The 20,116-nt window shown below is 42.2% G+C and overlaps 1 protein-coding gene across 5 annotated transcripts in view; it reads right to left on the bottom strand.

Annotated features, from left to right (window-relative positions):
* LOC141234485 (integrin alpha-E-like) overlaps window positions 1–20,116 on the bottom strand; it is a 356,506-nt gene that overhangs the window by 227,419 nt on the left and 108,971 nt on the right. For all 5 annotated transcript variants that reach the window (XM_073668020.1, XM_073668018.1, XM_073668016.1 and 2 more), the window contains exons 7-13: window positions 13,200–13,376; window positions 12,944–13,102; window positions 10,395–10,490; window positions 7,036–7,106; window positions 4,264–4,429; window positions 3,473–3,539; window positions 1,505–1,806 (exon numbers count right to left, since the gene is read on the bottom strand). In XM_073668020.1, the coding sequence (XP_073524121.1) occupies window positions 1,505–1,806; window positions 3,473–3,539; window positions 4,264–4,429; window positions 7,036–7,106; window positions 10,395–10,490; window positions 12,944–13,102; window positions 13,200–13,376 (1,038 nt within the window). The remainder of the gene's footprint in view (window positions 1–1,504; window positions 1,807–3,472; window positions 3,540–4,263; window positions 4,430–7,035; window positions 7,107–10,394; window positions 10,491–12,943; window positions 13,103–13,199; window positions 13,377–20,116) is intronic.

Genomic DNA, 20,116 nt, shown 5'->3' with positions numbered 1-20,116 from the left:
GGGTGGCACATGTCAGAATTTTCTGTCTTCTTCAGGCTTCTGCCTGCTATTAATCAAGCACTGACCCCTGCTCCCCATCACAACCACTGTAACAACCCACACATTGCACCCTCACTATAGGAAGGTGCCCATACACCTTAGATATTGATCAGGCTACCTGGCCGAATACCTCATACATATGCACGCTCAGTTCAGCCAAGCATGCATGTGCTTTCAATGGGAAGAGTGAAGTAAACTGCTGCTTCATTCTCCTGGGAGAACAAAATGGTACAAAGGTAATTCATTGTAATTCAACCATGACTGATTCTTCTCTACTCGATATCATCAGTGAAAAGGAGAGTTGGGAGATCCCCACACAATGCTGAGATCAGCAGGTTCAGACAACTTTTTCAAATGTGTCTCCCTTTTTCTCCATTTTATTCAAAACCTTAAAAAGGCAGGTGTACACAGTCTGACTCCCATATCTTCTACCGTGGGTCCAAAATACGTTATCAGACACTAGAAAGATGAGCAAATGTTCTAAAATTCAAATTCACTAGCTTCATGAAATTCTCCCAGGAAATTCGATTTGCGATTAAGATGTGTATGACATTATTCTATTTTCCTCACACACTAATCTTCTTCACTACTGTGCTGTCACACACACTATTGGTACAGTTTATTCAGTGTTTAATGGCTTTCTCCCTTTATCGCTCATGATCCAGATTCACTACAAAATGGCAGCTGCATTTCCTGCTTCAGCTTTTGTACAGGCTTTGATAGTCCTTCCTGATTGACTGTGCTATATATTGTGACATGATGGCTGCAAGAATTATGGGTAATACTCTGCATTGTGTAAATTGGCCATATAAGGTCATTCATGCGAAGTAAAATGTAACTTGTTCAAATTTGCAGGGTTCAGCAATTTCCTAAACAGTTAACACAATTCTATTAGCATCAAATCGATTGTTTCCTTTCTACTAGAAAAAAAAAAATTCACAAACCAATAGGGGTACTAGTGGCCTCTAGTTCTAGACAGGATTGAGCAATGGATGTTATGTACTTAAAGGTAATATGTCACCAGGTCATTGCCACGTGACCTAATCTGAGTGGAGCATAATATAGAGAAAGAGACCCTGAAGTCAGCGATGTGTCACTTACTGGGCTGCTTGCTGTAGTTTTGATAAAATTACCATTTTACCAGCAGGAGATTATGAAAAGAGGATTAGTAAACCGGATGCCATGTAGTCCTCCATATTCATGAGCTCTGTATAACTCTGCCCCCACCACTGATTGGCAGATTTCTGCCTATGCACAGTGTACACAGAAAGCAGCCAATCACTGGTGTGGGTGGGGTTATACAAAACTGCAGCAAGCAGTCCAGTAAGTGATACATCGCTGGAATCAGCGTTTCTGCCCCTATTTCATGCTGCTCTCAGATGGGTTAGCAAAAATCTTGTGATAGATTCCCTTTAAGGCACGAGCAGCATTACAAGAATAAGGTAGTAAAAAATGTTCAACCCACCTGGAGTTTCCAAATGCTCTTGCTCTCGCTAGACACTCTGTTGACAGTTTCACTCATTAAGGCAATGAGCATGTTCAGGAGGAGAACGTAAGTGAGGACCACGTACAGGATGAGCAGGAACATGAAGAAGTGCTTGAACTTCAGATTCTCGTCAAACTGCAGATCTCCCATACCAATGGTAAACTTGAACAATTCCAAGCAGGAGATATACAGGCTGGAGTATGAGCTCGCTTCTTCCTTCTCCCCAGATGCAGTGCTGTTTGTGGCGTCTTGTGGTGCTTCACCAATAAGTGTTACCAAAGCTGTGATGGCAAAGACGGTGACGGTTGTTAACTGATTTGTTTTTTTACATTAGGAGCCATCAGAAAAAAATTTCACTTGTTATCCTTGTTGTTTATATGCAATATGGACAGCAACTCTTTATCAGTCTGGTTTTAGTTTGCATTTTGAGGATAGTGTTACCAGCTCAGCTCCATGTCTTTAAACACTTTCCAACATAGAACATAATAGTACATCTTATGTTGGGTGCAGGCTCAGGAGCTGCGCCTGCTCCACACATGGAAGGTGCTGGCTGTGTTGTACAGGTGGCATTCACCTATAAAAGAAGCGTCTAGAGCTAGGTCTGATCGCAGCTGCTAAACATTTACATTACATGGTCAATATCCCACAGTGGTATTTAAGGAGTGCGACATTGCATGAGCGTCCATACGGGCGCCCACTGGCTATCCCCCGCAATGTGATTCTGGGGTGCTGATGGATTGACATGATAGCCAGGGCCTGCTGAAGGCTCACATGGCTGCTATCTAGGTACTCCTGTGAAGTCTTGGTGGGTTTCATGCCAGAGCGCAATTTTCCCTATATACTGCAATAATGTGATGTTGCAGTATATAGAATAGGTGATCAACTGATTGCAGATACAAGACCTATATAGGAACTAAAAAATAAAGTGAAATTAAAAAGTAAAATGTAATAATAAAAAATGTAAAATTTGAACCACCCCAGTTTAAAAGTAAAGACATAAAAAAATGAACTCTGATCTACCAAAATATTAAAGAGGTTGCCACTATTTGTCCTAAGGATAGGTCATCAATTTGAAAGTAGAGGACAATCTCTTTAAATTATTTAACCCATACAAATGCCGTATAGAAAAAAATCTAAATACCAGAACTGCTATTTTTTCAGTAGCCGTGCCTCAACCCAAAAAATTGTAATTATTCCTTTTTTTCAAATACATTGTACAGTAAAATGAATGGTGTCATTCAAAGCTACAACTCATCCCGGAAAAACAAGTCCTCATACGGCCATATTAAAGAGCAAAAATGAAACGTTATGATTTTTGGAAAAGGGGAGGAAAAAACGAAAGCGCAACAACATATTGGGCTCGGCAGGAAGCGGGTTAAAAATGACAGTGCCGTCCTAAGGATGGATGCCCATTGTGCTGATGGCTCATCTCTAATGGTGCACCGTATAGTGCACAAATAATACAGTATGTACTATGTAGCGAAGCCCTTCAGATGTGCACACGCCAAGTGTGGATTGTGGATGCGAGCTCCAGAGGCCCAGGTCATAATGACCAATGGTGTCAATATATAATGGTCATATACAATTAGTGTATTAAAATTATGCAGGTAATATGGTTATAGTTTGTTTGTTTGTTTTTTTGCCTGGAAGCAAATATCTAAAACAGTAATTTATTCCCAATTAGAAAACCTGCTAAAAACTGCAAAACAGCAAGGGTGACACCTGCTGGCTGAATTAGTGAAATACATGCAATAAATAAAAGCTTTGCACAGGTTATGAAAAAATTCAAAGGACACTGCTTTTTAATTGGTAACAGTTCAGTTTCTGATCACTTCCCTTATCCTACTTGAATTTATACTTTTACATACAGTATGTTTCCAGAGAATAAAGAGAGTTTCATCTGCCTAGAGAAACTGTGCACACCCCGCCACCCACTAATTCTATTACCTGCTGCAAAACCAAAGAGGAAGACTATGTAGACAAGCAGGAAGCGAAGCATGTCACGTAGAATCGTCTGAAAGAAAAATGTGACTGATTAATACTGATTGTGCAATACTTTCCCCAGCATTTGTGAGATGTATGGCTAAATTAACCGAAAAGTAGCATGTGATATAAAACTCTCTGCCAGAGTTGGAGATAAATAGCAACATGCATTACATGCAGATTTTTATGCAGATTCAGTTGATTTATTCCAGGTTTTCATACACTATTGGTGATTCAAGTGTTTATTTTTTTTTTGCTAGAAAACTGGTGTAAAACCATTTGGAAAATCACAAAGTTTTTGCACAATGCTGAGCTGGCTCCGTGGTTGCGCCCTCCCATCTGGATGGATTGGAAATCTCATTAGAATGGCTGCTGTCAAAGAGTGGAATATATTAGAAGACAGTTCTTGAAGTTGATGTGATGAAAGCAGGAAAAATGATGAATATAAGAATCTGAGTGACTCAGATTGTGATGGCTAGACAGCCCTTATAGGCATCAGGAGTTTTCACAGTGATAAAACTTCTTCAATTTGGACTATGTGTTTTAAAAAAAAGAGAATGTAATTAACATATATGTGCAGGGCCTGAAGATAATACTGGAGGAGATTTATCAAAATTAATGAACTTTTCCTTTGATAATCCTTCCCCCCATCTCTATATGTTCGTATTAAAAAGACATTGTTTTAATGATAATTACTAATAGTATTATACTGTACAACAAACTGTAAAATGTGTGAAAATAGCAGATAATCTGACCTTCTGAATCATCACACTGTATATTCCAGTCTGCTGGAAGCCGCGGGTGTAATATAACATATTCACCCAGCCAATCACCAAGGCAAACACCATTAGGGCCACATAGACTTCATTTCCTGCCAGGTAGACGATACCGCTGAGTAGAAGAAGAGTGGCTTGGAGAAAACTGTAAGACGAGATAATAACTTTATTGTTTAATTGACCCAATGGAAAAAATGGTAATTTCACTACAAATATTTATCTACAGGTGCAATACTATATTCTGCATACAGTGGGGAAAATAAGTATTTTATACACTGCGGATTTTGCAGGTTTTCCCACCTACAAAGAATGGAGAGGTCTATCATTTTTTTTTTCAAACATATTTTTTATTAACAGTAATAAAAATAGTAACATCTAGAACATATTACCAATCAATAATGTAAAGATGAATAACCAAAAGAACAACATCTTGTATCAGACTTATTAACATTGTTCTCGCTGTCTTTCTTTTTTTTTAACTGAAATATCGTAGAGTTTAGTAAAATGTAATGAAACATATTAAATGATTAGGAATACACTTATACAAATAAAACCAATGGAATCCTAACATACGGTTTGATTCTTATATTTGCATTAACATACTTATAACATTGTTCCTTTTAAAATTCTTAGCTTCTAATTAATGCTAATGCATTAGCAATACCATCTGCACATTAAGGAAAAGGGGAAAACTAACAAGAGGGGGAAAAGAAATAATAATGTAGAGGTCTGTAATTTTTATCGTAGGTACACTTCAACTGTGAGAGACAGTATCTTAAAATAAAAACAGAAGATCACATTGTATGATTTTTACATAATTAATTAGTATTTTACTGAATGAAATAAGTATTTGATACAATAGAAAAACAGAACTTAATTTTTGGAACAAAAACCTTTGTTTGCAATTACAGCGGTCAGATGTTTCCTGTAGTTCTTGACCAACTTTGCACACACTGCAGCAGGGATTTTGGCCGCCTCCTCCATACAGATCTTCTCCAGATCTTTCAGGTTTCGGGGCTGTCACTGGGCAACATTGAGTTTCAGCTGCTTCCAAAGATTTTCTATTGAGTTCAGGTCTGGAGACTGGCTAGGACACTCCAGGACCTTGAAATGCTTGTTACAAAGCCACTCCTTGGTTGCCCTGGCTGTGTGTTTCGGGTCATTGTCATGCTGGAAGACCCAGCCATGACCCATCTTCAATGCTCTTACTGAGGGTAGGAGGTTGTTAGCCAAAATCTCACGATACATGACCCCATCGATCCTCCCTTCAATACGGTGCAGTTGTCCTGTCCCCTTTGCAGAAAATCTCCCTCAAAGTATGATTTTTCCCACACCATGCTTCACGGTTGGGATGATGTTCTTGGAGTTGTACTCATCCTTCTTCTTCCTCCAAATACGGCGAGTGGAGTGAGTTGATATCAAATAGTTCTATTTTGGTCTCATCTGACCACATGACCTTCTCCCATGCCTCCTCTGGATCATCCAGATGGACATTGGCGAACTTCAAATGGGCCTGGACATGTGGTGGCATAATACAGGGGGACCTTGCGTGCCCTGCAGGATTTTAATCCATGACTGTGTAGTGTGTTACTAATGGTAATGTCTGAGACACTGGGCCCAGCTCTCGGTAGGTCATTGACCAGGTCCTCCCATGTAGTTCTGGGCTGATTCCTGACCTTTCTCAGAATCATCCTTACCCCATGAGGCGAGACCTTGCATGGAGCCCCAGACTGATGAAGATTGACAGTCATCTTGTGTTTCTTCCATTTTCTAATAATTGTTCCAAAAGTTGTTGCCTTCTCACCAATCTGTTTGCCTATTGTGCTGTATCCTATCCTAGTCTTGTGCTGATCTACAATTTTGTCCCTGGTGTCCTTAGACAGATCTTTGGTCTTGGCAATGGTGGAGAGATTGGAGTGTGATTGATTGTGTGGACAGGTGTCTTTTTTACAGGTAACAAGTTCAAACAGGTGCAATTAATACAGGTAATGAGTGCAGAGTAGGAGGGCTTCTTAAAGAAAAACTAACAGATCTGTGAGAGCCAGAATTCTTGCTGGTTGGTAGGTGACCAAATACTTATTTCATGCAAAAAAATGCAATTTAATTATTAAAAAATCATACAATGTGATTTTCTGTTTTTTTATTTTTAGATTCTGTCTCTTACATGTGAAGTGACCTACGATAAAAATTACAGACCTCTCCATTCTTTGTAGGTAGGAAAACTTGCAAAATCGGCAGTGTATCAATACTTATTTTCCCCACTGTATATGTTGGGAAAAATCCTGGTGCATGCGCTGAATTTATCTGCAGGGCAACATTGGCCCAATGTAAGCCAAAAGAGTGTCCTATTGTCATGTCTTGTGATGTTTAGTAGACTTTTATTCCCTTGTACATTATTTACAGACTGCATAGTCTACTTTCTTTTCACAATAAGGTCATATAGTCGACACATATTACTGTATACTAATATTGTCTTATATATCGGACTGGAGCCTTAACTGAATGCGTACATTAGTAAATACTCCTAATGCATATTTCTGATGGAAGGATCCTATATCATGTGAACTGAGCCTAAATAATATGACCAGTGTGCAAATAATAAAACCATTGTTTTGGATATAATTAGTGGCTCGGCACATTTTCAGTACAGACTGGAGGTCTGCCCTCAGAATCATTTCCTCTAGACACCCTCTGCACCCCCTCTAGAGCATACACCACTGTGTTTTCTCCTACAAGATTGACAAAACTTACAATAGGACTTCAAAGTATCCGTCTATCATTAATATCTGTAATGAAGGTCGTCTCTTCCAAAAGTATATGATCTGTAAGGAAACAAAAATTGAAAAAAATATTCTGTAGTAGCAATAAATCTGATCCGTAGTTTATAAAACATGTATGTGGCCATTCTTAAACCGACACACAGAAGGTTAACTTAACACAAGAATATCCATTGAATTTGTATTGCTAGCTGTCAAATTACCCTCTTCTGCACCAGAATATTTTTCTGCATCATAATATACTCTTCATTTTAAGAATGACTCCCTCTATACCATTCAAGGGTTATTCCTATCTTCTTAGATGGGTAAAATTGTAAAGTGCTTGTAAAAACACGCAACTTTGTAATTTATTTGCTACTAAAATTCTTCTCTGTTCTTAACGAGGTTGTCCACTACTTTTTGATTGATGACCTATTCTTTGGATAGTTCATCAATGTATGATCGTCTGACACCCGGCACCTTTGCTGATCAGCCGTTATCGGTGTTGGAGGCCGCCGGCCGGAAATACTTGTTGAGCTGCTCCTTCTTCTGGTAGTGGCCGAGGCTTGATACTACACATTCGCTTCCTATTGATTTGAATAGGAGGCGGATGTGTAGTACCCTGCTGCGGCCACTACCAGAAGATGGAGCAGCTCCACAAGTGAGTACTTCCGGCTGGTGGCCACCGACACTGATAACAGCTGATCAGCGGGGGTGCCGGGTGTCGGCCAATCAGACATTGATGACTTATCCTAAGAATAGGTTATCAATCAAAAAGTAGTGGACAACCTCTTTAAGAACATGATGTATTTATGTTCCGCCATTAGGTGGTAGTAAAGGGCTAATGAAGCAGCTCTGCTTTCCATATATGGAAATTAGGTCACCTTGGGCCTTGCAGTGAAGGGAAGGAGACATTATACAGAGTTGTTGCTCTGGAGAAGCTGTAGGAGCAGGTAGGAGAGCGACCATAGCACCCATATATGAGGAACCAAGGTCAAAGCTGCAGACAGTGGTGTGACAAGGATTATGCATACATGCAGATACCAGAAGCTGAGGAATCACTACACCATATGTACAACTGCACCAGGGCCTTGTCTGAAAACAATCACCTCACTGAATAGTAACTGTGTTTTCTGCATAAGAATTGAACCTGTGTTCAAGTACCATTAATCTGGCTGTGCCTGTAAATTCTTATAACATGTACATTTTCGAACTGACCCTGCATTATCCTTATTTTCTGGACTATTTGGAGTGCACCACATTACACCACACTACCAGGAAGCAAAGATTAATGAAAGGGAACCTGTCACGTGAAAAAAATGCTACTAACTTGCAGATATGGGGTTAATCTGAAGGTTAATAGCACTCTGAATCAGCCCGGCACCGGAACTTAGACCCACGCTGTTGGGAGGAAATAAACTTTATTCCTCCCAGCAGCGTTCCGGTCTCAGTCATCATGGCGGCGACGGGACCAGTTCAGTCACCGTTCTGTGTATAGAGAGCAGCCGCTGTAACCGCGCCCCCCACAATGACTGACAGCCAGGTCATCATTAGATCCTACTGTCAGTCAGTGTTGGGACCACGGTTACAGACACAACTCTGTACACTGAGCAGTGACTGAACCCCCCCTTCCCCGTTACTGAGAAAGGAACGCTGCCAGGAGGAATAAAGTTAATTTATTCTTTCTGGCAGATTAATAGCATTTTTTCATGTGAAAGGATCCCTTTATGCACCCTAGCATCACAAATTGTACTTTCTTTGTCACTGCCCATGGTGGCATGGTAACAACTGTACAACAGCTATATGATTTCAGCCACGTATGTTTGATGCTGAAAACCTGCAGCATTTCTTGGAAACACTTTGAAAGCTGCACAGGAGACTAGGCGGAAAGGTGGATTCCCACCAGCTTTTCCCCACCTGCTCTCCACAGTGACGGGTCTATCACTGTCCGTTGCCTGTCAGTCAGTGGTAGCGAACATAGAGCTGCCAGGGACCTGCCAGTCCGGCTAGTCTCTTGTGCGACTTGGTCTATGGCAGCTTTTAAGATATGCTTTTTTTCTGTAACACCGCAGCATTTCAGAATGAGACATACCCGGCTGAGACCATACAGCTAGTGCCTGATACATGCTGCCGTAGTTCCGTTTAAGAGCACACAGTCAGGCCAGTAGAGCAATAATGCTGCTGGTTCGAACTGTCAATTAAGCACATTTTTGCCAGGGCTGGACAACCACTTTAAAAAGGTTATCCAGAACTAAATTATTTTTTTACCATTAGCCAGCAAACTAACAGGCAGCTAATTTACTGTTGCTAATTTACAAGTTGCTAATTTACAGATCAGATTCTTCTGGGCTGCTCTGTGGATGGGAGTGACTGCTGGCACCATGCTGATTGACAGCCAGCTTCCCTCAGTTAAACAGCGAGGAGTCAGCTGTCAATCAGCATGACATCGACAGTCACGCCCCATCAACAGTGCAGAGCGGAAGAGAAGCTGCTGCTCTGTAGATGTGACATCAGCAGAAGCCACAGATTCGCCGTCAGGAGCGGTCAGTGATCTGCGTTGGGCAGAACAGGCTCATAGTAAAAAAAATTTGTATAGTCCTGAATAACGCCACTAACTCTTGTATGAACCATATCTCCTCACAGACTATAAGCTCTTGTGAATAGAATTCATACTACATTGTTTGAATTTTTTATTAGTTTAGAATTCTGTATTTTCTGATTTTGGCAATCCATATACCCTCTAAATTGTAAGGTCTCCAGAATATGTTGGTATTAAATAAATTAATTTTATTTTAATATCTATTGAGATTGCATGCATTTAGCTTCCTATAGTGGTGGTTGCAAGCATCCAGTTATCGTAGCTTGTACAAGCCCTACAAATGTGTATTTTTGGTTGGTTTGGGAGCAGAGCTGGGGTGGGACTAAAACGTGCCTAAGTTGCCAACAAGAATGTCGGTAACTTTAGGATGCGCATTAGCTTTAATAATGAGCCAACAATTTCTGATCCATTCTTAATGTGAGCAAAGTAAAAGATGGGAGCGATCGTTTTCTCTAGAATGTAGGTTCCCTGAACAATAAATATTATTGTGGTTATAACATACAATTGATCCAAAAGTGGAGAAGTACAAATCTTCCAGTGATACTCGTCCTCTTTTAGGCACTGCTTATTATTCTTGTATGTTACCAACATTTTTTCCCACTTGTTAAAGAAATAAGATTGTGCAAAAAATATATATTGGCTTTCCTGGAATAAGAAATTTCACAAATATCCACTTTAATGCATATTATAAACAAGCATGCACTAAAAGACTTTTTGTAAATGTTTAACCTGAAACTAGTGAGATCCCTCTGTACCTGGCAGATGAAGATGTAAATTGCTCCGAACATGATGATCACTTCTCCAACTACACGTATATTATCTTTGGCTGTCCCTTTCAGTGGAAAGGGAGGCTGAAATAAAAATATGTTATCTGTCATAATCATTAATTCATAAAAAGTTGATAAAAGCAGAATAAACATTTCAATCCTTAACCGCTTGATTAGCCAAAAAAGACCAAAACATTTTTTCTTCATTTTTCCTCAGGCTATTATAACTTTTCCTGTTTTGTTCAAACCTAGTTGGAAGAGGTCAGGGCTGGACTGTCCATCTGGTGATTCTGGGAAATGCCAGATGGGCTGGTCCAAAAGTAGGCAGCTGGGGTCTGCATCAATTTTAATGGTATCTGCATCCTTAGGATATGTTTACTATTAACAACTTTGGCAGAGTATGGAGCCATTGGCTCCCTGCTCCACCACTCATTTCAAGAAGCAGGATTTTTCAGCCTTAAAGAGGTTGCAGCCACAAAGGAGATATTAATCCGCCAGATGATTACTTCATCGTGCTGCCTGCGCCAGGCAACGGGCTGCAAGGTGGAGGAATAGGACATTGCTACTTGTGGGTTTTAGATACTTTTTTTAAGTCAAGGCAAAGCAGGATGTAAAGGGGTTTTATTACTAGACACAAATTGGAGAACTTTTACTACATTGAGGCACAGTGGAGGCACTATTACTATTTTGAGGCAGAGGGGGAACTATTACTATATGAAGGCACATAGGGGTGCATTATTACTATTTGGAGGCACAAAAGGGGGCTACTTTTACTATATTAATGTATAAGGGGGAAGTTGTGGCTGTTCTGCAGGGACACACAGCTGTTATATAGTCTACAAAAAGAATGCGGTTCAAGGTCTGTAGTCTGTATACACTGACAAGAATAAGGGTAACAGTGTTTTGAACTTTTGACTTTCAGGCTCCATATCTCACCATCCACTACTGCTTTTAACGTGAGACTACCAATCATTTTATAGACAATCATCTTGGCTATCTCATACATAAATTTGACTTGCAACAATTTAGCTTATGATTTGTTATGCAGCTTCTTGTCATGTCAATGCATTGTTACTGTTTTGCTCCTAAAAATCTAAACTTTAATTTTGTCAGCATTTTGTAAATCCACCTTTGCTTTCAACACTGCCTGAATACTTCTGGGCATGCTCTCAATCAGATTCAATTGACATCTAAATCCCAGGTCTCTTCTACATGTTCCCACAGTTGGTGCATACTGGTCGACTCACTTGGGTATGTATACAGTTTTTTCTTTAACTCTACCCACAAGTGTTCAATCAGTTTGAGGTGTGGGGACTGTTGGAGCCAATCCACCACCTCTACTTCATTGTCACTGAGTCATTTCTTCATCAATCTCAACGTATGCTTTGGGTCGTCGTCCTGCTGGAACAACTACGTCGTCCTTTTCATACCCATAGTACTCAGGTGTACGAAGTAACTTGTCTTGTAGGATACTCAAATATAGTCTCAACACTGAGATCACCATCAATCCTGGGCAAGTATCGAATGCTTTTAGCTGTGAAACAATCCCATATCATCAGGCTTCCTCCACTGAACTTGACAGTTCCTTCAATTTCTCGATCCGTTATCCCCTTTTTTCCTTGTTTCTTCCAGACCCATTTGCACCCATCTGCACTTGGTCTATTGACTTTTGTCTCATTGCTCCAAATCACTCGTTTCTAATCTTCTACTGTGCACTTTTTGTACTTTTCTGCAAACTCGAGCCGACGCAGTTGAAGCTTCTTCACTTTTTTTTGGGCCACCATTACAGACTTGTGCAACGTGTGTCGCACGGTGATTGCATGGACGTCTGTGATCTCACTATTACAAAGCATACGAGCCACCTCCACTGTCGTGTTTGTTGCACCAGAACTGATAGACCTTGTGATGAGCCGACTTGCTGACTCAGATATTTTGCCTGGACGTCTACCTCTTGGCTTTTGAATGGATGGACGGACTTCATTCCGTATTCTTCCAATTGTCATAACACTCACATGCTGCAGTTTGGCAATTTTCTTGGCCGCTATTGATGAGCTGGATGATTTTTTTCTCTTTTCTTGGGAAATCTTTTTCATGGCTGCTTCTCGATTCGAACCAGTGACCTTTCACTTAGGAATCAACCTAATAACACACTGAGCTATTAGGCAATGCAAGAACAGGTTGTAATTTGTAGTATACAGGGAGAAAAAGAATTTTCCACCACCAGGAGCAATGATGGGGGAAATAGTTGGTTAGGCTGCGCTGACACCTATGAAAGCACAGAAATAATTTAGAAAAAAGTTTCAAGTTTAAGGAAAAATGCAGGGAAAACAAAACTGTTAAAATGGATAACTGTCCATGAAGAGCGTGGATGCACCGGGTGCATAGTGCAGGAGCTTACAGAACGACTCTCTGTTTTGGCAGTTTGGCACATAGAACGGGCCATACTCTACATTATCTTGTCCATATCACCTAGAAGAGCTGAAATATAATTTTTAATTTTCTATTATTTAAATCACATCTCGTATCCATCTTCATACCTGTCCTTCCAGAGGCCTGTGGTACGCTGTGGCTGTGAATATACTCATATATAAAATGTACAGGATGAACTTTAGATAAAATATCTTCCCAGCAAACGAGTCCCACTTTTCCTGAAGCAATTGGTTCAAGGGTTCCAGTACTATCATCTTGTGCCGGTTCTAAAGAAAGGACAACATAGACTTGTATGCTAGATCGAGGTGCAAGTTGATGTTTGCAATGTAAAGACTGTTGAATAAAGGCAATAGTCATACTCACGTAGGCCTGACTCCTAAATACAATGGTTTCCAAAACAGAGTCTGGCTCATATGTATCCACGGATGAGATGTCATACAGAGAAGTGTGAACTGGGCCATATGTCCATTCGGTGAACTTCCGAGACAAGTGTTTATACTCTGGCTCCTCAATTTCTCTCCGAATTATGTGCTTTAGCAACTAAAAAATAAGAAGAATTCATGTTGCAAATAAGCCATGTTAAAATAGTGACTAACACTCAAGGTCCCATTGCATGTGTTTTAGGCTATGTTCATACTGTGCGTTTTTGATGCGTTTTCACAGCGTTTTTTTTTTCGCATGGAAATGTACCAAAAACGCTAGGTAATCCGTGTGCCAGCTAATGCAATGACAATTCTGAAGTGCTGTGCACATGATCAGGAATTTTCCTGTCAGGATTGTCATTGTGTTTAAATCTGAAGCATGTCAATTCTTTGTGCATTTCTGCAGCGTTTTTCACCCATAGACTTGAACTGAGTCAGTCAAATCCGCAGCAAACATGCAGGTATAAAAATATTTGGGGATTTGCTGTGGATGTTTGCTGCGTATTTGATTGACTCAATTCAAGTCAATGAGTCAAAATTCGGCAAAAACGCACAAAGAATGGTACCCGGGGAAGACTACTCCTCCCATCATCCGACGGCCGCTCCCGCTGACAATAGCAGGAGCAGGCGCGGCTGAGTGGATAAGTAATCTCTTCAGCCGGCTCCTGTGCTCAGTGTAAAAAAAATAAATAAATAAAGTAAATCAATATTAAAATAAAAAACACCTTATTCTCACGTGTTCACTGTACCTCGAGTGTCCCACGGCGATCCAATCACCTGGCAATACACAGACAGGAGCGCAATGGTTCCCGGCAGTGTATGGCGCAGAGCTGCTGGGACTGAGTTCACCGGAGTTCATCAGCTGAAGATCAGCTGAGAGCTCCAGAGACCTCACTTACGGCATCGGTGCTGCGTGAGAATTTTTGTCACACAACACTGATGCAATAAGTGAGGTCACCAGAGCTCTCAGCTGATCTTCAGCTGATGAAGTTAAGTGGCCTCACTCCTGCAGCACAGCATTATACACTGACAGGAGTGATCCTGTCATGTGTACACAGTGCTGTCTTTTACAACAGTGACACCAGTGATTGCTGATTTGGCTGCAGTAGAAGTGACCCGGATCATCGTAGAATACTGTGGATTACGTCATCACGGCGGACAGGTGAGGGATATTTTGTTTTTATTTTTGGTTTCTTACGGGCAAGTGCCGGGGCCCTGAGCAGGTGAAGTGGGCCCTCTGGCCGTCGGGCACCCCTGCGCGCTATGGGACCTGTGAGCGGCACGGTGCCAGTGCCAGCACCCACCACCCTCGCTTGCTCAGGGCACTGGCAGCCGGCGGCACAATACTTACCTCTCCCCGTGCCTCCGCAGCAGCTCCGATGTCTTGCGCGTCCTCTGACTGTGATGTCTCAGGTCAGAGGGTGTGGTGACGACTTTCCACCGTGCCCTCTGCTGGCAGCGCAAAGCGGGAAGACGCCGGCGTGGGTGAGGAGTCCGGAGCAGCGGCAGCAGGTGAGGAGAAGTGAGGTGAGTATTTGATTTATTTTTTTCTTTATGTATGGACGCATGGGGCATTTGATATACAGATTTTTTCCCATAGAATTGTACTAGATGCGGAAAAAAGTACATGCGTTTTTAGCGCATTTCCGTGATGAAAATGCATCAAAACCGCATGTAATCCACACATGACTATATCAATAAAGATTAGTCAAAGCCAAATATCAGGAAGTATCAAAAACAAAGTAGCTTTGTTTAAAACATGACACACAAACAAGAGTCAAAAAACGTAGTGTCAACAACACGATAACAACACATGTAAAAAATGCAACAACACAGTCTTAAAGAGGTTGTCCATTACTTTTTCATCGATGACCTATACCTAGGATAGGTCTTCAATGTCTGATCGGTCGGGGTCTCACAGCCGCTATCGGTGGCAGCGGCTACTGACCGGTAATACTTGCTTAGCTGGCCGTCTTCTTGTAGAGGCTGCCGCAGGGTACTACACATCCGCCTACTATTCAAATCAATAGGAATTGGATGTGTAGAACCCTGCTGCAGCCACTACAAGAAGACAGAGCAGCTCCGCAAGTGAGCACTTCCGTCTGGTGGCCACCGCCACCAATACTCATAGAAGATGATCGGCAAGTGTGCCAGGTGCCAGACCCCGACCAATCAATGAAAAAGTAGTGGACAGCCTCTTTAGGTCCATTTACACTAACAACTTTCTACCCATATGAAGCAGAGATTTGCACACATTTAAGGGTCTCTTTAACCCCTTTACCCCCGAGGGTGGTTTGCACGTTAGAGACCAGGTTAATTTTTACAATTCTGACCACTGTCACTTTATGAGGTAATTATTCTGGAACGCTTCAACGGATCCCACTGATTCTGAGAATGTTTTTTCGTGACATATTGTACTTCATGATAGTGGTAAAATTTATTCGACATCACTTGCGTTTATTTGTGAAAAAAGCAGAAATTTGGCAAAAATTGTGAAAATTTCGCAATTTTCAAACTTTGAATTTCCATGCCCTTAAATCAGAGAGATATGTCACACAAAATAGTTAATAAATAACATTTCCCACATGTCTACTTTACATCAGCACAATTTTGGAACCAACATTTTTTTTGTTAGAGAGCTATAAGGGTTAAAAATTGACCAGCGATTTCTCATTTTTACAACAAAATTTACAAAACCATTTTTTTAGGGACCACATCACATTTGAAGTGACGTTGAGGGGCCTTTATGAAAGAAAATACCCAAAAGTGACACCATTCTAAAAACTGCACCCCTCAAGGTGCTCAAAACCACATTCAAGAAGTTTATTAATCCTTCAGGTGCTTCACATGCATTTTTGGAATGTGGAAGAAAAAAATGAACATTTATTTTTTTTCACAAAAATGTTACTTTAGACCCCAATTTTTTTATTTTTGCAAGGGTATCATTAAAAATTAACCTCAAAATTTGTTGTGCAATTCCTCCTGAGCACGCTGATACCCCATATGTGGGGGAAAACCACTGTTTGGGCGCACGGCAGGGTTCAGAAGGGAAGGAGCGCCATTAGACTTTTTGAATGTAAAATTTGCTTGAATAATTAGCAGACGCCATGTTGCGTTTGGAGAGCCCCTGATGTGCCTAAACAGTGGAAACCCCCCACAAGTTACCCCATTTTGTAAACTAGACTCCCCAGGGAACTTATCTAGATGTGTGGTGAGCACCCTGAACCCCCAGGTGCTTCACAGAAGTTTGTAACATTGAGCTGTAAAAATAAAATGTTCACATTTTTCCAACAAAAATGTTTTTCAGCCCCCAATTTTCATTTTCATAAGGGTAGCAGGAGAAATTGTGTGGCGCCCCTGAGGCTTCAGTCACCACAGTGGTACTGCACCTCACCCAGAGGTGTGGTGTCTCCTTCTCTCAGGTAAGGAGGGAGTGCTGCCCGGGACCCCAACACCCACATTCAACACTACACTACTCCAGGCCGGCTGGAAGGGCAAGATGCACTGTGTTTCTGCTGATCCCTGTCCTGGCTGGAGTGGGGGGAACCAAAGAGAGGGGGAACAAGTAGTGGGTGAGGGTGGAGAATGTAGAGTAGGGGAGCACCATAATAGGAGGTATATAAAGGGGAGCCATCTTAGGGTGGCAGAGGAATAGTGCAGAGGAAAGAGAGTGAGTAGCAAGGAGAGGAGGGGAGCAGAGTCTCTTTAGGAGCTCTGCTCCATAAGGGGCCTAGTAATAGAGGCCCAGGAGGGGAGCAGAGGAGGAAGGCTCCGGTAACATAAGGGATCCCAGGGGGTACGGTGAGTGCAGGACAGCACCCATACGCCCGAATCTGCCAGGTGTCAGAGTGATCAGGCCGCAAGAAGGGAACCGATCCCTGGACCAGCCGTGTTACTCCAGGTCTCAGCTGGAAAACCGGAGTCTTCTGCACTTCCATGGTGCAGTTGCCACAGCCTCACCCTAGTCACCGTGAAGGCATCAAGTAGGTCCGGGAACTCCAGGTTGCCCAGAGGGACTTCAGAGCACCCGATCGGGACTGAGTGTGGAAAAGAGCAGAGAAGGAGGGAGAAGACCTGGCGCGAGAAGTCGGTCTAGTAAGAAACATAAAGAAAGCGGGGTTCTGTCAAGCGCTCCTGATATACTTGAGAAAGTGGTGGACCCCTTATCTGGTAGACGCAGTGCGACGCGGGAGGCTGACACCCGTACAGTGTACCTGAGGAACTTGAACAGAGCTGTGGGTAAACTCGAATGACTGCACTCCACTGCCTCCGTCAGTTATTTCCGCTGTGCCATCTCTCCTGCACCACAAGCCCCAGCATCACCATCAGCTCTTCTACACTGCCCGGGGGTTGGCTCCGCCTGTGGGGAGCAGAAACATCCCAGCTGCCATTTCATCACCTCCGGAGGTCGGCAGCAGCGCCGGTAACCATTACCGGAAACCACAGGTGGTGTCACTAAACAAACCATACACTAAAATCCTCTTTTTCAAGAGAGACCCCAGAGTACGGGCCCGGGAGCCGACTGCCGTGACATCCTGAGCAAGGTAAAAGGCCCGGGTACCGAGTCCCCTATATCCCCCTGAGTGACACAACTGCACCATGCAATTTGTTGTGCAATTTCTCCTCAGTAAGCCAATACCCCATATGTGGGGAAAAAGCACTGTTTGGGCGCATGTCAGGGTTCGGAAGGGAAAGAGCGCCATTTGACTTTTTGAATGCAAAATTTGCTTGAATAATTAGCGGACACCATGTTGAGTTTGGAGAGCCCCTGATGTGCCTAAACAGTGGAAACACCCCACAAGTGACCCCATTTTGGAAACTAGACCCCCCAGGGAACTTATCTAGATGTGTGGTGAGCACCCTGAACCGCCAGGTGCTTCACAGAAGTTTATAACATTGAGCCGTAAAAATAAAATTTTCACATTTTTCCAACAAAAATGTTTTTCAGCCGCCAATTTTGCATTTTCATAAGGGTAACAGGAGAAATTGCACCATGCAATTTTTGTGCAATTTCTCCTGAGTAAACGATACCCCATATGTGGGGGAAAACCACTGTTTGGGCGCACGGAAGGAGCGCCATTTGACTTTTTGAATGTAAAATTTGCTGGACTAATTAATTAGCGGACGCCATGTTACGTTTGGGGAGTTCCTGATGTGCCTAAACAGTGGAACCCCCCCGAAGTGACTCCATTTTGGAAACTAGCCTCCTCAAGGATTTTACCAAGGGGTTTAGTGAACATTTTGAACCCAGAGGTACGACACAGAATTTGATCACATTAGGTCATCATATTGAATAAGTTGTCATTAGTCGTGAGTGCAAGTGCTCGCTACTTGAGTTTGCATTGGGTACTCGGGTATGCACAAAGTATCGCGGGTGCTCAAGTGACATGCTCGAGTCCCCGCCCGAATGTTTCATGGTTATTAGACACCCAAAAAAAAACATGCAGGGATCGCTCGTGCATGGCAGGCAATCCCCGCAAGGTTTTTTTGGCTGTATAACAGCTGCAAAACATTTGGGGCGAGACTCGAGCATGTCACTGGAGCACCCGATATGCTCGGTACATACCCAAGCACCCGATGCAAACTCAAGTAGCGAGCACTTGCGCTCAACATTAGTCACCATATCGTCATCATTTTTTCTTCTTTACTTCTGAAAAAATCCCAAACCCAACACAAGCCCAACCCTAATCCTAGCCCAACCCTAACCCAACCCTAGCCCAACCCTAATTCTAGCCCAACCCTAGCCCAACCCTAATTCTAGCCCAACCCTAACCCTAACCCAACCTTAAACCTAACTCAACCCTAAACCTAACCCAACCCTAGCCCAGCCCTAACCCTAGCCCAACCCTAACCCTAGCACAACCCTAGCCCAACCCTAACCCTAGCCCAACCCTAACCCTAGCACAACTCTAGCCCAACCCTAACCCTAGCACACCCCTAAACCTAGAGTTTATTTTTTACGCCGTTCTTCGTGCAGTATAAGTGATTAGACGACTTTATTCTTCGGGTCGGTGCAATTACAGCGATACTAGATTCATATTGGGTTTTTATGATTGACAGCTGTCACACACTAAAAAACCCTTTCTTTTTTTTGCAAAGACTAGTTTTTGCATCGCCATACTTTGAGAGCTATAATTTTTCCATATTTTGGCCGACAGAGTCATGTGATAGCTTGTTTTTTTGCAGGACAAGTTGATGTTTTTATTGGTACCATTTTCAGGCACGTGACATTTTTTGATCGCTTTCTATTCCGATATTTGGGAAGCAGAATAAACAAAAAACAACAATTCAGGATTTTTTTTTTGTTTTTTTTATGCCGTTCTGCGTGTGGTAAAATTGATAAGGCAGCTTTATTCTTCGGGTCAGTACGTTTACAGCAGTACCACATTTATATTGTTTTTTTTATGTTTTGGCACTTTTACACAATAAAAACTATTTTTATTGTGTAATGCCCAACCCTAACCCTAGCCTAACCCTAACCCTAGCCCAACCCTAACCCAAAACCTAGCACAACCCTAACCCTAGCCCAACCCTAACCCTAACACAACCGTAGCCCAGCCCTAACCCTAGCCCAACCCTAACCCTAGCACAACCATAACCCTAGCACAACCCTAACCCTAGAGTTCATTTTTTACGCCATTCCTCGTGTGGTATAAGTGATTAGACGACTTTATTCTTCGGGTAGGTGCAATTACAGCGATACTAGATTCATATCGGGTTTTTATGATTGACAGCTGTCACACACTAAAAAACCCTTTTTTTTGCAAAGACTAGTTTTTGCATCTGCATATTTTGAGAGCTATAATTTTTCCATATTTTGGCCGATAGAGTCATGTGATGGCTTGTTTTTTGCAGGAC

This window comes from Phyllobates terribilis, unplaced genomic scaffold (genome assembly GCF_046119375.1).
Source record: "Phyllobates terribilis strain yellow unplaced genomic scaffold, ASM4611937v1 Scaffold_2__4_contigs__length_985480577, whole genome shotgun sequence".
NCBI lineage: Eukaryota > Metazoa > Chordata > Amphibia > Anura > Dendrobatidae > Phyllobates > Phyllobates terribilis.
The sequence above is the reverse complement of the archived record's forward strand: the minus strand, read 5'-3'. Positions and strand labels throughout refer to the sequence as shown.